General features: G+C 33.1%; 3 protein-coding genes across 6 annotated transcripts in view; 1 reads left to right on the top strand and 2 right to left on the bottom strand.

Moving 5' to 3' along the window:
- The window catches only part of LOC127705875 (1,5-anhydro-D-fructose reductase-like), a 139,019-nt gene that overhangs the window by 15,321 nt on the left and 106,254 nt on the right, over positions 1-17,444 (bottom strand). The gene's annotated exons all lie outside the window — the stretch shown is intronic.
- LOC127705877 (aldo-keto reductase family 1 member B1-like) overlaps positions 1-17,444 on the bottom strand; it is a 147,978-nt gene that overhangs the window by 47,068 nt on the left and 83,466 nt on the right. The gene's annotated exons all lie outside the window — the stretch shown is intronic.
- LOC127705886 (vesicle transport protein GOT1B-like) overlaps positions 9,145-17,444 on the top strand; it is a 145,278-nt gene continuing 136,978 nt past the window's right edge. For 2 of the 3 annotated variants that reach the window (XM_052210251.1, XM_052210252.1), the window contains exon 1: positions 9,145-9,233. In XM_052210251.1, the coding sequence (XP_052066211.1) occupies positions 9,209-9,233 (25 nt within the window). In that variant the 5' untranslated portion in view covers positions 9,145-9,208. Of the gene's footprint in view, positions 9,234-10,175; positions 10,268-17,444 lie in introns of all 3 variants that reach the window. The other variant, XM_052210253.1, reaches the window with a different exon arrangement.

Genomic DNA, 17,444 nt, shown 5'->3' with positions numbered 1-17,444 from the left:
TTGACTCAAGTGCACCCGGTAAGTGTATTTTCACTTTGAAAGACAAACAAGAGGCATTAGTAGTTTGTGCGGAGAAATCTCAATATAAAAAAACAACAAAAAAAAACACAAAAAAAAACAATTTAAGCGCTTGCACATTTGACTATGAGGTATACTGCAAATAACAAGTTAGTATATTTAATAAAGGATATTTAATATGACTTATCTGCAAAAAGCACCAAGAGTCGGTGCTTAAAGGGAAGTCCCTACTTGTACTTAATGCAGATGAGTCAAACTCCTAAATTATTTAAAATATATTTTAAAAACATATTTTTAAGATTATAGATTCTGTGTCCAGCCAGCAAAGATCATCAAGGGACGGTGCCATATAAAACCCATTTGATGAGAATGATTGATAAACTTCACAGCAAAGATGCACAAAGAAGAATTAGGATCATGAAAGTTATAACAATATACTGTTGATGCATTTCAAAAGACTGGAAAGGAACATTTCTCAGAATGAAAGGAGCATGCATAAAGTATAAGTGTTTATATTACTACATATATATGGAGCTGTTAGGGGATGCTGTTTCAATTGATGAAAAGCTGCAACCCTATCTAGTCACTGAGAAGTGCTACAATGTTTATATTTAAGCAGCACATAATCAGTAACAAGAAAGGCTGTTATCTTGTAAATTTGTAGACAGCAGTAATATCAGAAGTTAAAATGATAACAGATTTCTGAAGAAAATAGAAACTACTTGAGAGAAAAGAGAAAACTGCACTTCCATTAGACCAGTACAACATGCCCCTACAAAGAAAGTAACATTCTACCACTCTTTTACTCCCCTTCCCCTAGACTTACTTCTTTACATACCACTTTCAATATTACTTATCCTCTCAATTCTTTTTTTTTTTTCTTCCGCAAGAACATACATCTTTACACGCCACTCTCATCATTTACCCTCACCTTCTCAATTCTTCCTTTTTCTCCCTCCCTCCATTTCTTTCTTATCCATACAATCCTTAGCCTACCTAGAGTTAGCTACCCGTGCAGAAATTGGTTAGTTGACAAAAAAATGTTTAATCATAAAATACATGGGAGAATAAAAAATTTCAACATTGAAAAGATGATCAAATCTTTTGACATGAAACATGGAATTTTTTTTTCGCATTGAACCAATTTCGAAGTTGTAGTTTTTATTTTCAATATCAAATGGTTATAAACATTTCTTGAAATCTAAGGTAACAGCCAAAGTTACAATAAGCCAAAATGTGTGATGCAAATTTTATGAAAAGAAACTGTCCTTGGATAACCATTATGCAGCAGCCACAATGTGTGTCTAACTGAAAGGTATTGAGCATATTTGTAAAAAAAAAATTTAAAACAATAAAAAAAAAAAAAAAAAAATAGAAAAAGGTAAAAGTCCAAAAGTAAAATTTGCCAAAAGTTATAAAAATGCAAAATGGTACAAAAGTACTTGCCTGCTTGTACTAGCCAGCTGGCCTGTGGGTTATCTGGACTGCCCATAGTAAGACACCTGTCTCTTACTCTCGAAGTACCAGTTTTTAAAGTCTCTGATTTGACCTTCAAAAATAAAAAAAAGTAAAATATCCCATTAAAATTTTGATGAAAGAATAAAATATCCCCAATTAAAATTTTGTAAAACAATGTAAAATATAAAACTAGTAAACCATACCCAATTTAAATTTTGATAAAAACAGTAAAACATCTACGATTGAAATTTGATAAAAACAAATAAAATACCCAGTCCCTGTAAAAAAAAAAACAATAAAATGACCCATTTAAAATTTAGATTATAATCTTTTGACATAGAAATATGTCTCGCTTGTCGACATAAAATTCAGTAAAAGACAATCTGATGGATAGCAACATGGTTTATTAATTCAGTCGCGGGACCATTATCTAGTGAACAGGGCCTGAAAATAATCGTCAAACTGATATATACTGATAGTAATGCAGCTTTATACAAAATATTATTGATCTATCACAAGTAGTTCTTATCAAACTGACTTAAGCAGAGAAATTAACTTGAAAATTGCTAATTAATTCAGTATCTAGACCATGAACTAGGGGACAGGGCCTCGAAATAGTCGTCAAACTGATATGCTCAGATAGTAATGCGACTTCATACAAAATATCATTGATATATCACAAGTAGATCCTTAAGAACTAACTTAAGCAGAAAACTTAACATTAAAAATTGCTAATTTATTCAAAGTCACTGGACCATGACCTAAGGGACAGGGCCTCGATATAGTCGTCAAACTGATATGTACTGATAGTAATGCAACTTTATATTAAATATCAATGATCTATCACAAGGAGTTCCTATTAAATTAACTTAAGCAGAAAACCTAACATTGAAAATTACTAATTAATTCAAAGTCGTTGGACGATGTTCTAGGGGCAGGGCCTCGAAATAGTCGTCAAACTGATATGTACTGATAGTAATGCAACTTTATATTGAATAACAATGATCTATCACAAGTATTTCTTATCAAACTAACTTAAGCAGAAAGCTAAACAATTGTTGACGCCGTAGCCGTCGCCGTCGCCGGAAAAGCAATCCCTATGTCTCGCTTTCCGCGACGTTCGTCGCAGGCGAGACGAAAACGGTAAAACATCCCAATTTGAAAGTTGGTCAAACTGAGCCACCATACTCAGTCAGTAGCAGTAATAGCGGATAGTTGGTACATATGGTAGATAAAATATCCCTTTCACCTAAAGAGGTTAGTCTGAGCCACCGCGCAGAGAGCGGCTTAACTTCACAATACGTGTACACAAGTGTTCTATGCTTACTTATCATGTTTTCATGTAATTCACTGAAAATAATTTATAAAATGTAACTTCTAAACAACCTACAGGAATATTAAAACATAAAAACATTGATTCCAAGTTAAAGCATAACAGTTCCATATGGTAAGAAGTGAAATATTTTCTTCTATAGAAGTTCAGTTTTACTAAGTAGTCTAGTTTGATTTCCTTGGAGGTTTGTATAAGGATCGAAGAAGTTATGGACATTGAGGAAAACCAGTGTGACAGACACTCAACAATACAGTTAAACCAGAAGACACGGAGATGTCAAAATACAGTACAATAAACGATTATAACTAATATAGTACGAAATGGTATTTGACATTTTGATCTTTCTTATTATTGAAATCCATGAATAGCTATATAAATCTTGATGAATTAAATTAATCTCAGGAATAGCTGTCTCTTTGACAATCGTACCGCATCTTATTTTTTTATGGCTGAGAGGAAACACTGCAGTTTTCTGTGATGCCAAACCATTGAGTTATCCTACATGGGATACATTATACAGTTTCTCAGTTTATACTGCAGAATGATCAGTTGTCCGAAACTCCTGTTTTCTTAATCAATATATGTGACCTCCTTAAAATTATACAAATGAAATAAGTGTGGAATTAACTCGAGTAAATCATTTTATGAACACATCAAAGATATGATCGAAACCGTCTCATAGAATCTATGAAATAAAGATGAATCCATTGGAAGGATCAAGAATTAATATATAAGAATGAATTAGTGTCATGAAAAAAGAACTTTGTCTGATACTTATGTTGCTTTAATAAAATTAAGGCATAAGTCATATTATTATAAATAATTTTGAGAACATTCTTCATTTCATTCACAGAAGATACCGTATTAAACAAAATCTCCTGAAATCTCAAGTCCTTCATATCTTAAAATGCACAAAACTTTTTGTCACATCAAATTCTTTGCCTTGTAAGTCTTCATATGAAAAAAATGCCACAGTTTAAAAGTCATACAAGTGATAGTCAGATTACATCCACGTTGTCTTTGAAATAACAATTGAATATTAGTTATTGTCTCATGACTGTGTTCATTGAGTCATTTTTAATATTGTTCACTCTTTTTTTATAGATGAACTCTTGGCCACTGTGTTTCCTCTTTAAACAAAATAGCTGGTTCTGAACTTTTCTCGATTGTTGTAGTTCAATCATTCTTAAATAAATAACTCATATGTAAAGTTCAGTTGAAAAAAATCAATTGGTAAATGAACACGAGACTTCATTCCATACCAACTGATATTTAGATAATTGCAAAATACAAATATTTATAAACTGCAAAGTACAAATTTTAATGTCAGATTAATGCAAAAGAGGAAAACGAGGAGGTCATAGGGTACAGATGTATGTACATAGGAACTTAAGACAAAATGAAAAATATTTTATACAAAAAATAATTAGCGCAATAGGTATTTGATGCCTTATATGGCAATTTGAGAATGGTTTTTATATTTTCCCTATACCTGTGTATGTTTAGCTGTTTTTTTTATATTATTCAAAGTCAAGATATCTTATAAAGTAATAATATATCTTTATAAAGCTTATAATATATGAGCTGCGTTAGATAGAAATCGATCTTATGCAAGTGCAAGTATACATGTACATATATAAGACTTTGATTGATTTTGTGACATTCAAATACGAAATAAAAGATGAATTTGGTCTGTTTTGTAGATTTTCTCATAACAGTTAAATTTTCAAACAGTTACAGACTTTCCATAGAGATTTTTTCAATCCAAAATAGATATATAGGTTAACATATGTATTGATATTCATTTGCATAAGGTCGATTTCTATCCGTCGCAGTTAAATCTTGTATTTCTAATGAGATATTATATTTATTATAATAAAAAATTAACTTAAACAGATATCTTTTAAACACAATTAGATACCACATTAAGTTTAAAAAGTACATTATTTGATAAATAAAAATATCTTATACAGTATATAATATCCTTTTTTTTTAATAAAGTCCAGTAGGCCTTTATGTGAGCTTTTATTTAATAATAATGACCCTGCAATGCAAATACAAATAATCAGTACAAAGAAAGATAACTCTATTCATTTTAGATGACAATATCAAAAATGCATTACTTAAATATTTCCTAATGGAAATCTGGTTTTCCATGTTTTTGACTCACTAAACTATATATAAAGAATGTAAACCATAGAAATGCTGTTCTCATAAAAAATTATACATCTTATCATTTAACATATTAAATTCTAAAAAATATTCTTCTGATACTAATTTGTTCTATCAAAACTCAATGAGCCATGAAGCCTTACAACAATGCATGACTAGAAACGACTTAATAAGCACTTAAAATTAAAAATTTTAAACTCATCAGATATATAATATCAAAATATCAAAGTGTAATACAAAAATAAAAATAACCAAATTAACACACTACTGCATATACAACATATGGAGATTGATAGAATAGTATATAAATAACACATAGCTGAGAGGGTGATAGAGCAGATTGTGACCCCGAGAAACATTGTCAACCGAGGCGAAGCCAAGGTTGACAATGCTTTTTCGAGGGGTACCAATCTGCTCTATCACCCTCTCGGCTATGTGTTATTTAATTTCTTATACTGAATGTCCTTTCATTGTTGTCTTTTACAGTTGAATTTTAAATTCAAAGCATTTTACTTTGACGTCACGTACATAACAACGTTGTTACGGGTATTCGAAGTATCAACAGAAGTGAAGCAAGATGTTTCATTTTGTTTATTATGACAGTCAACCAAAAAGTTCTGTGCCAAAACGTAGAACTTAAGCATTGTTAATTACTTGATGTAAATTCAATTCATTGTCCTTTAAATTGTCGGTTTTTGATAGTTCTTCCCCAGAGGGTGACATTAAAAGTGTCTCCCGCTCAGCCATAGGATAGAGTAAATTGTCTCCCTCGTATTAGCCAATCAAAATCTGGCATAGAATAGAATAGAATAGAAAAGAATATTTTTATTTTCCTAATCAAAGGGCTCATAACAAGCATACCAATCAAGTTACAAATACAGACAATACAATATAATTATGATTATTATACACATAACAGACAATGATTGTTCAACAATAAAAGGGGGAGAGTCAGTTAATACAGTATACGCAATGCTAGGCGGTGTTGTCGTAGAAGTATGAAGTGAAAAGTACAGTTCCAGGTTCCAGCCACGGTCGGAGAGGAAGCAAAGAATCAGATCTGCTCTAACATTGTTAGGTTTATTTTCTAGGCACTTTATATATATAGATATTATTTTATTTTGACAAGATAGAATATTTTTTACAGATCTTTTGCCCTTCTTATTTCAAATAAAGAATTAAAATAATTACTGAATTCTGATATAAATTGCATGTCATCATTTGACATTTTCCAGATCAAAAGATCATCTTTATGCAATTTCCGTAATTTATGAAATTCATGAAATTTATGAAAAATGTTATTAAGATATGGTTGACCGTTCTCTAACGTTATTATATAGAGGGCATGTAAATAAGAAATGAGCTTCATCTTCAACCATGTTGATAGGTTGTTGTTTGATTAACGTTCAGTGGCAAGCATTTCATGCATATTCAAGACGCAAACAAATTATAATACATTCAATTTAAAGTAGACTGACCGCGATGGAAAGAAGGTAGGACCAATTCCCTTTGAATTTATCTAAATAAACCATTACAAAATTTACCGACTTAGGTAGGGCAAATTCTCTTTGAATTTATTTCACACCAGGGTCGTTTTCGAAAAGTTTCAAGCTAAAATTCAATGTGACAGATTCGTATGTGTACTTTGTGGTTGTAATAACACTAGGACGTACCTGAAAATGTTAACAAAATGTAAATGCTAACAATAGCTCAAAACTGCCGAGTAGAGGTAGAGTTTGGCAATTTTAATTGATAACTTCAATATGAGAAAGTATGATATTCTTATGACCAAACTTCTATTATGGAGGTAGAGCTTAGTTTTGTCTTTTAATATTTATCAAGCAAGCTCATGTCATTATCATTCAATTATTTGTTTTGTAATATAACATAAATGCATCTTGTAATTCGCTGCTCTAGTAGAACATCAGATTGTGCCTGGATTTACCTATTAAGACTGGTATTGGGGACAAAACGATATGTTCAGTCAAGGATTTATATAGTTTTACAGGTTAAATAAGAATGTTTTACATTTGTCAGGTCGAGGCTTTTTATAAATTGCTCTGCGGCATGTGTTTTGCTCATTGTTGAATGCCGTACAGTGACCTTTTGTTGTTAACTGTTACGTCATTTGGTCTCCGATGGAAGGTTCTCGTTGGCAATCATACCACATCTCATTCTTATATTTGTCACGTAAGGGTACACCAATGCATCAAATAGTTTTATTTTTGATAAAGGGAGTTGCATCTAAAAAAAAACAACATTACAACATGGTTTTCAAGTATTAATTCTTTTAATGAAAGAATTTAACGTAAATGTAAGTGTTGGCCGATTATGTAATATAGTTAGGGATAAATTATGTGACAGTTTTCTGAATTATTCGAGAGATTTTAGAGAAAATGCTATTAAATCAGATAGAGGTAAACTTTTGACTTATTTTTTCAAATAAACATTTTTTTGCCACAGAAAAATGTTTGATACTTAAATAATTTAAAGATAGGCAAGCACTATGCAAGAATAAGAACAAACCACCTAAAATAGAAATTAATAGGTATGCAAAAAACTCTATACATAAATAAAAAAGGTTAATGTAATAAATGCTTATGGGATAAAGTTGAAGATGAAGAACATTTTATTTGTGGACCTTTATAATATTTTGAGAAAAGAGTTTTATGATAAAATTTTGATAAGTTGTAAAAATATCGAAAGTGTTAAACACAACTGGAAATCTAGAGGAATCGAAAATAATTGGTACTTACATTAATAAATGTTTTGAACTCAAAATTATCATTATAGAACAGATATGTTTATATGTAACTCATTGAGGAATATTTGCCTGTCGATATTTTATATAATATTTATATAATCTGTTTTATTACTGATTTTTTACACATATACTTATGGCTCTGGTCTGACCGGTGCTTTGCTTTTGTGCCAATTAGCATTTTATTAGAGCAACAAAAAAATTTCATTTGCACCAACAAAAATCTTTCATTTGCGCCAAAATAATACATTACAATTGCGCCAATAAGACATGTAAATAGTATTAATAATAGATCTATATTGAAAAGAGACTTTTTATAATAATAATGTTACGATTAATTTTGTTTTAATGCTGAGATTGCACTTTTTTGCTGGTCTAAACCGTGGTTGACTGTATCATTCAATGTTTTATAATGGTTTGCTGTCCACATTTGTTGTGATTCTGGCTTTGCAAGTTTTTGGGATACATCTACACGATTTATCTCCGTTTTTCAATACATCATATAGATATCCTGAATGTGAGGTCTTAAAATTACAGACGTATTTCCTCTTGTTTGTCTCCGAATGAATTATGTCCATTTTGTCACCTCGAACATTCGAACACTATATACTTTTATATCTTTAAGTGACGCCCAGTTTTGTATGAGAAATAAGTATGAACTCGCTTACCTATCCAATGGGGGAATACTCTACAACATTTCTTTAACGATGTGTCCTAGTAACGACCTCGTTCAGTTCTTATTCTATGTGACGATATAAGCAGTTGAAAGTATTTTTCCCTTTGCTTAGAGGATTGCAAAAACAGTTAAGTACTGGTTGAGACCAATATTATTCATTTAGCCAACAAGTTGAGAAATTGTCCTTTTAACTTTTCTTGTGACTTATTTATAAAGGTTATAGTTTTAAGTTGTTGTTCGATTAGATACATGCGAGTTCAATAATTGCGTTTCTTTTTCTTTCTTGGAGATGAATATCCATTCGCTGATTGATTTATAATTTGAAATCGTCTGTCCCTTTTCAGGTTTACGTTTGGGTTGATTGAAGTTTACCTTGAACCTTGAAGTTGTGGTTACATAAATTTGAAATCCAGAACACATTTTATGTTCAATATGATGTGAAATGCCAAATTAGGGTTTTTTCCGATTTCGAGGTTCACTGATTAGGTTAAAGTTTTCGTTTAAGATAGTAAAAATCAGAACGTATAAGATGATTTTAAATGTTTTGTTTTCTGCCAGGGGAGGAAAAATTTTGATGGTATTATATTAACATTATCCGCATTCAAACTACACGGAATGCCAAATATCTTTCCGAAAAGTTTGGTATTAGTTATTATAGTACCTGGCAATGATATATTTATAATTTGTGGTATTTAGTCAGACCACAGCTCTTTTGTTTGGAGGTAAGAAAAATTACAAAGCCACGGTGACGAAAACAAAACAGACCAACGGCAACAATTAACGAACCAAGATGTATCAAATCACAGATTTTCAAAGTAAATAACAAAGTAGAAAAAAATTTCATATCTCTTAAAAATTGAACAGTTATCAGCCTTTCATTTTCAAGTCAAATTTCTAGCAGAATCACTGATGTAAAATACCCGGCAAATGATTTTTTAACCGCTGGTCTGGTTAGTCCAAATAGTTTTGACGTCTTTGAAACAAATCAACTTTGTTATTGGACGCTGAAGGATCTAATAAAATCAAAATAGAAAAATACCATCAACAGGCGTTATGGTTATGATGACTAACTACTGGTATGACTGACTGGACCAAACCAGAAACATAAAAAAAAAATGTTTGTTGCTACCCAACCTATCAAATTATGTATCATCCCTTTTGGGATTCAGAATTTGAAGAGATTTCTGTTGTTGCCGTCCTAAAAATCTCTAATCAAGCACTATTAACTGTATTTGGGAAAATGTTGACCAACTACAAGAACCTCGTTGGTCGTGTGTTAGCATGTTTGCCTCAATTGTGGCTGGGAATACTGGGTCCATCGCCCCAGACTGTTCAACTCCTTCATACATGTACAACAGGCTTTTTTTTGCATTACTAGCATATAGTGTTAATTTTTTTGTTAAGAACATACTGTGAATGAATAATACATTTTTTGGTCTTTTTGAAAATGTTGTTTGTGCTGTATTTAGACCACTCTACCAAGAAATTTGTTTTTGCATGCACACGTATAAAAATTGCGGTTTTTATCCTACTAATCATAGGTTGAAACGTTGTTTTCAATTTAGACTTGTTTATATTTTTTTTTCGTTTCGGCTTGTATTATATTTGCCTTCGGGTTTATGTAATCTGTTTATTCTATTTCAACTCTTCTTAATTCAAGTCTATCCTAAATTGAGGTAAATTATATATATACTGCCTGCAAAAAATGTCACCTAATAAATTCTTTTAATTTTTAATCCAAATTAACTTTTTTTCAGAGATTGGTGTTGGGCTAGCTGGATTTGGAATTGCCTTTCTGTTTTTAGGAATTATGTTTTTCTTTGACAGAGGATTACTTGCCATTGGAAATGTAAGTCTTTGTATAAATAATATGATATCTGCAAAAAAAAACTGTAAAAAGATCTGATTAACTCCTATTCTAACATCAGACTCTGACTTCTTTTAAACTGAATTTTACTGTGCATATTGATGTGTGTTTGTTTATTTCACATTGGCAAGAGGTATAGGGGGAGGGTTGAGATATCACAATTGCAAAACATGTTAAACCCTGTCGCATTTTTGTGCCTGTCCCAAGTCAGGACCCTTTGGCCTTTGTTAGTCTTGTATGTTTTTTTAATTTTGGTTCATTTGTATGTTTCAGAGTTTAGCATGTTTAGTGTGACGTCCATTTTCACTGAACTAGTATAGTACATTATTGTTTAGGGACCAGCTAAATCCCGCCGCTGGGTGTGGGATTTCAGTCTCACTGTGTTGAAGACCCATTGGTGGCCTTGGGCTGTTTTCTACTCTTTGGTCGGGTTTTTGTCTCTTTGATGCATTCCCTATTTCCATTCTCAATTGTATCTAAAATGTCTTTGTTTACTTTGATAAAAATTTGAAATAGGAAAGTTCAAAATTAATTGCAAAGAGAACAGTAAACATTATCTGTCATGTCTGTATATTCAAACTAAAATCATTTCAATGGATCTTTATTTACAAGAAGTATATATGACTGTGATAACAAGAATCACCAAAAATATTAAACAGAACAACAGACCATATCAACCACCAATACCTAATTCCTCTAAAAATGACATATACAAACAAAGAAAAACAACACATGTCAAGATAACCTGACTACAAAAAATGTAGGTACAGGGACAAAACATTGTGGGGTTACAACAGTGTTCCAGCTAGGTCGTTTTCACAGGGCGGTCCGCCCGCCCTTTCCCGAGTGCCGCCCTGTGCCCTTTTTACAGTTTGCAGGGCGCCCTGCCTTTTTTGAAGATCGATTGGTATATTATTTTGTTCGTATTGATATGATCAGCCAATTACGAAAATTTACCTGTCGACAAGTATATGACTTTGTTTACGACCCCAAGCTAATCAACGGTTACAACAGGTGTCATAATCTGTTGTTATAGGTAATCCGTTTGTCGGATGGGTCATTTAATGATCATCAACATTAATTCATTCAAATAGAATCGGTCAGTCGGCATTTGTCTTTGAACTTGAAGAAATGTTCATACAACTTGGGCACAATTAGCAATGTTTACCGTAGTTTCATGGAGAAAACGTAATTGACAGAAAGTCGAAAACCATAATCGAATGAATGAATGAATGAATGGTTTATTATAGTGCAACCTGCATATATACAATAGATACATATTAGTACAATATTACATAACAGCCAGCCAGATAGGCTTACGATGCACTGACAAATTAAAACTCAAATTTTTGAAAAAAAAAATAACAATTAGTTTTGGACGAATGTCTAAGTTATAAGAAAATACAACAGTTAACGTAAAATAGTTAGAGAATTTCTCTTCGGATACGATCACAGTCCAAGATAAAGTTTGCTATACATTTGTTGTTGTTAGATAACAGTTCATTCAAAGCAGCATTTGGAGAAAGTTCCTTTATGCGTAGAGGATAAGCAGGATCTGGTGATATTGCAGTAAATAGTTTATTTCTTAAAACCGAGTAACGGTCACAGTATAAGATGAAGTGTTGCTCATCTTCAATAGACCCAGAATTGCACATTTTACATACTCGTTGTTCGATTGGAATGTTTCTATAGCGTCCTCGTTCAACTTCTAGTGGGAAAGTACCACAGCGAATTCTAGCGATTGCAGATCTTTGTGTCCTTGTTAAATGCTTTTGTACGTACGGCTCGGCACAAAATTCGGTTTTTAAATGTTTATATGTCCTCAACTTTGGCATATTGTTTATTTCGTTAAACCACTTGTCTTTAAAGTCGGCTACAAGTTTACTTTTCACAGAGTCTAAGATGAATCTTGTTGAGATATCGGAGTCGTTGTCAGTTAGGTGTGAAAGATTACATTTGTCCAGAAGCGTTTTTACACAGTTAAACCACGTGTTTCGGTAACGTCTCGACATTTCACGATCCCAAACAAATACTTTCCGGCAAATTCTGTGACCAGGCATGTTCATAAGACGACACCATAAGCGGATAACGTTACACTGGTTGTGAATAAAAACTGGATGCCATCCCATGTCTGCTAATATTGCTGGAATTGGTGTTGTTTTGCCGACGCCAAGAAAAGTTCTGATAGCTCTATAATGTAAGCGTTCGATATTGTCATATTGCTTGGCTCCACATACCCCGGATGCATAATCAAGTACAGGAATAACAGTGTTTTCATAAATTTTTGTGAATATGTCGTAGTCCATATTACCCATGTTAAAGAATTTATATGTCAATGATCACAATGATCTACTACCTGCACTTACGAGTTCATTGACAGAGACATTATAATCGATATGCTCGGATAATGTGAGTCCCAAGTAGCGATATTTAGTTACAAGTTCAACTGTGTTGTCCCCTAGTCGAAATGTAAATTGAGGTCTGTCCTTTGTAGTCTTTCGAATATGCATAATTTTTGTCTTTTCTGTATTAACGTTCATTAATTGTGTCTTTGTCCAATCGTTCAGAGCATAAAGCTGATTTTGTAATCCGTCAACAGTGTCCGCAATAAGGACTAGATCGTCAGCGTATAGCAAGCAGCTGATCATATCGTCACCGACTAATGCGCCACAACAGAGTCCGTTAATGAGTGGTACCAATTCATCAATAAACAACGCAAAAAGAGTGGGCGCGAGGTTATCACCTTGACGGACACCGGAATCAACTGAAAACCATTCAGTTAACATCGTAGGCGATAATCGTACTGCACTTTGTAGCTTTGAGTAGAGACACCTAATTACTTTGTACATATTTCCATACACACCCACGGCTAAAAGTTTATTCCAGAGTATTGTATGATTCACTGAATCAAATGCCTTGCTGAAGTCATCAAAGCACAAAAAAGTGTCTTTGTTCTGCAGTTTTCTGTTTCTCAATATTGTACACAGTGAATAGATATGGTTCAGACATGATCTAAGCCGCCTTAATCCGTTTTGTTCCTCACTGAGAAAGTTATTGTTTTCGAGATGACTAATGAGCCTTTCGTTCAAAATCTGACTAAATGTTTTTGCGACAGTTGACATCAGACTTATGCTTCGGTAATCCATCGGATTGCGGAAATCCTTGCCTTTTTTTAGCAGAGGACATATAATGCTTCGACACCAAGGATCTGGAACAATTCCATAGCTAAAACATACATTGAACAGTTCGTGAAGAGTTTTTGTCAGTATATCACTTTTCAGTATTTCATTAGGTAAATTGTCTATTCCTACTGCTTTGCCATTTTTTAAACTCATTAGCGCACGTTTCGTTTCATCAAGAGAAATAGGTTCGTTCAATTCAGATGTGCTCGTGTTGTCAATATATGTCTAATTAACAGGGAGATTTTCATATTCACGCTCTAGTTGTGAATTAAGGTTTTGCAATTGCTCTACAAATTCAGAATCGACTTTTGTATTGTCACTAGAGAACAGTTTGGAATACTCCTCTTTCCATCGTTGTAAAATTTCGGAGGGATCAGGAGACACTGACCCATCGTCCATGTTGACACTATCAATGTTTGTCGCTGTTTTTCCTGGACCTAATTTACTGATTTCACGCCAAAATTCTTTTGGATTGCCCCGATTGATTGATTTTATTCGATTCAGTCTTTGAGCTGTATATTTTCGTTCTTCTTGTCGCAGACGCTTATCAAATTGTCTACGCTTTGTTTTGAATACCTCCCTTCGTTTTATTTTTACTCGACGCTCACCCTGATAACTCAAATAGTCCTTTTCGGCAATATTTACTTCACGAAGTAGATTTCGTAATTCGTTGTTCCAGTATGGTTTTGTGTTGCGGCGTTTGCGTTTGTGTGTGCTTTGTCCAAGATCTTTGTAGTCAAGAACCTTGTCCATTTCGTCATGAATTGCATTCAGTAACGATTCATAGATTGAGTTAATCCTTTGTTCAATGTTATGGCGATCGAGTAGTGAATCGACTACTTTATCTAAACAGCGCACACATCGTTCGCTCTTGAATATATCATTTGGGATGTTCGTGACGTCATATTTTCGCATCACAGATTTTACATAGTTGTTTTCATAAATTGGCGTTTTAGTTACCTGCGAACTTGTATAATTTCGATATTTCGAATAATCAAAAGAACACTGTAACACTGAGTGATCTGGGACTCTTGAGTTGGGATGTAATTCAATATTGTGATCGTTCAGCAAGTCCGACACAAGTTTTACCTCGAAATCGTAAAATTTTTTCAACGAAGCATGCGGAGTAATCATGTAGTCAACGACAGATTTACCGAGAGGCGAAACGTACGTAAAATTGTCCTTTGAACTGTCTCCTCTTCCGTTTAACAGACAGCAATTTGAGTCGTTTAAGAACTCCAACAGAAATACACCAAACGCGTTTTTTATAGAATCAATATAGCATCGTTCTGGTAGAGTACCGATAGAGTCAGTTAGATCTTGTGAGTTACCTATACGCCCATTGAAATCACCACAAATTAGGACTGGATTATAGCTACTATAAAGATACACCTGCGATAGAAGATGGTCGTAAAATTCCTGAACAATGTTGCCCCTACTTGACCGCTCCGGCTGTAGATAACACACACACAGATAAAGCATAAAGTTTTGGTCATATTTGCATTTCAAATTAATCCAAAGAATATCATCTCTGCTGTTGTCAAGAATATCGACGTCAAAATTGTCAAGTATACAGTTTTTAATCAAAAATCCTATTCCACCACTACCCCTCCACGCTTTGTTCGAAAGAATTCGCCTATTACAACCTATCCACTTATAACCATCTAGTTCGATAGCTCCATTGTCTTTCAGATGGGTCTCAGAAATTCCATACACATCACAATTCAAAGAAGTTAAAATACTTTCCCTTAAAAGTCTGCCATTGTCATTTTGTCGTTTAACGTACCAGCCGTTGCAGTTCCAACTACCAATTGTCAGTTTTGCATCGGTCTTATTTGACTGGCATGCATATTAGTCTGATTTTTCAACAACACGACCACCCCGGAATTCCAAATTTGGAATCGATTTTATGATTCGCCGAAGGTTCGCCTCCTGCATTCGTTCATGACGTGAACGGTCCGTTTCAATGTATAAAGTATTGTAATCTTCCGTATCTTTTAGCTTCCGTTTGTTCCGAAGAACATCGATGCGTTCTTTTCCATCGGAGAAAGTTACAAGAACGGTTTTTGATCGATTAGAATTGTTAGTTGTACCGTTATTTTTACCTCCAATCTTCTGAACATCGACCACGTTAACGTCTAGGCCTATGGCATTTAAAACACCGTTAATATATGCCTTAAGGCTTTCTACGTCCGAATTATCATGGGTGATATTTTTAAATACCAATTTGTGTTGTGAGCTGTTTTCATTAATTGCCGATTGTGTGGTGTTTTTAACTTGTAAATCTGATTCATATTTCAACATTTTATTTTCCAATGTTCTTATCTTATTATCAACATTAGCAAATTCCATTGACATTTCATCTTTCAAAGATTGTATACCTTTGCTGATCTCGTGTGTGAATTTTGATTCCAAGTTCGTAATTCTTTGCTCCAAAGATGTTCTTAGAGAATCTTGGTTCTGTTTAACACTCATCATTAATTTATATAAATCATTTGTTGATACGTTTTGGTCTGGGTTTGGCTCGGACATTATTGACTGAGAAGGTTGAATAGGAACAGAGTACGATTTTGTGTTCAATCTTTTGGGCGAAGGACGGACAAAATCACAATCAGAGTCAGAGGAACTTTGCCTTGGTCTTCGTGGAGGATAGTTTTTATATCTTGACATAGAGTGTTATGGGTGTTTGGTGTATATATACTTTCCCTAATAACTGTTTATCACAATATTCTTGTCTTTAACTGATTATCACTTCCAGATCAAAGGATATTTCTAATAATCTATCACATTTCTTTCAGTGAAAAATTCAAACGTCCATCTTGTTTAAACGTCACAACATAATCAACTCGTTAAAAACATGGCTCTTATTGTTTTCCGTGAAATAAATAGCAAATTAAGACGTATTTTTCATTGACTGCCTTCATTTTTTATACGAAAATAACAAAATCGGCCGCCATATTGTTGATCGTATTTACATCTTCTACGTACTGTTTATTATCCTCCAAAGAAGGATCACACCCAAATAAAGAAAGATAACTCAATCTTATTTTTTCCTAGCATTGAGTAACCTACTAAGATATTATAAAATATGTCTTCATACTTCTTGCTTTGAATTTATATGTTTAGGTGTTTTGAGTTATGGGAAAAGTTAAAGAGGTCTTAGAAGCAGGGTTGGTAGGGTGCCTTGGTCATCTTTTTCTGTATTTTTTATTTTCAATCCAAATTTTCACTGTTCACTATATCCTAACATTGTGTAAATAGTCGTGTCCATGAACCAATCCCAGCAAAACTTACTAATACCATTGTCTACAGGAGATTTTATTTCTTGTCTGTATCGAGTTTCTATAATGATTTTCCATGTATCGCTGTGTATACTTTATATGCAATTTTATATGCATTTACATGTTTGTCTTCAATTACAGTTTTATTCTGTTATTGTTCTGTTTATGCATGATTTGGTGATTCATATATATAGCATGTTTAGCTTATATATATTTACTTTAGTTATATATATTATCTTTAACTGTTAAAACCTGATTTGACCTTTTCTCGGTAGATTGTTCTGTGGTTAATTATAAACTTTTACACATCTATTTATTTGAAAGGATTTTCCCAACGTAACTGATCTGTGGTAATCAACTGGTCGTCTATGAATTTCTTTAATTTGATGATATTACACCTGGTGTTTCGGATATCATTTAGGTCAAGTTCGACCAAGGCCGTTCATCCTCGTCAGGTGCCCTGGCCTAATTTATTTTTATTCACTATAACATTTGGTTTTAATTACTTTTTTAATTGTTATCAATATGTTTCTATCGTGTAACGTATCAAATGCAGTTACATTTTGGGGCACTACACCTGGTGAATCTGTAATACACTTATAGTTTAATGTCCATTCTTTATCCAATTACATTATAATTTTGCCGAGGTCAAGTACTCCTTCACATTCTTGTGTTTACGATAAGCAATGATAGGCG

This window comes from Mytilus californianus, unplaced genomic scaffold (assembly GCF_021869535.1).
Source record: "Mytilus californianus isolate M0D057914Y unplaced genomic scaffold, xbMytCali1.0.p SCAF_6, whole genome shotgun sequence".
Lineage (NCBI taxonomy): Eukaryota > Metazoa > Mollusca > Bivalvia > Mytilida > Mytilidae > Mytilus > Mytilus californianus.
This window is presented reverse-complemented; position numbering and strand designations above follow the sequence as displayed.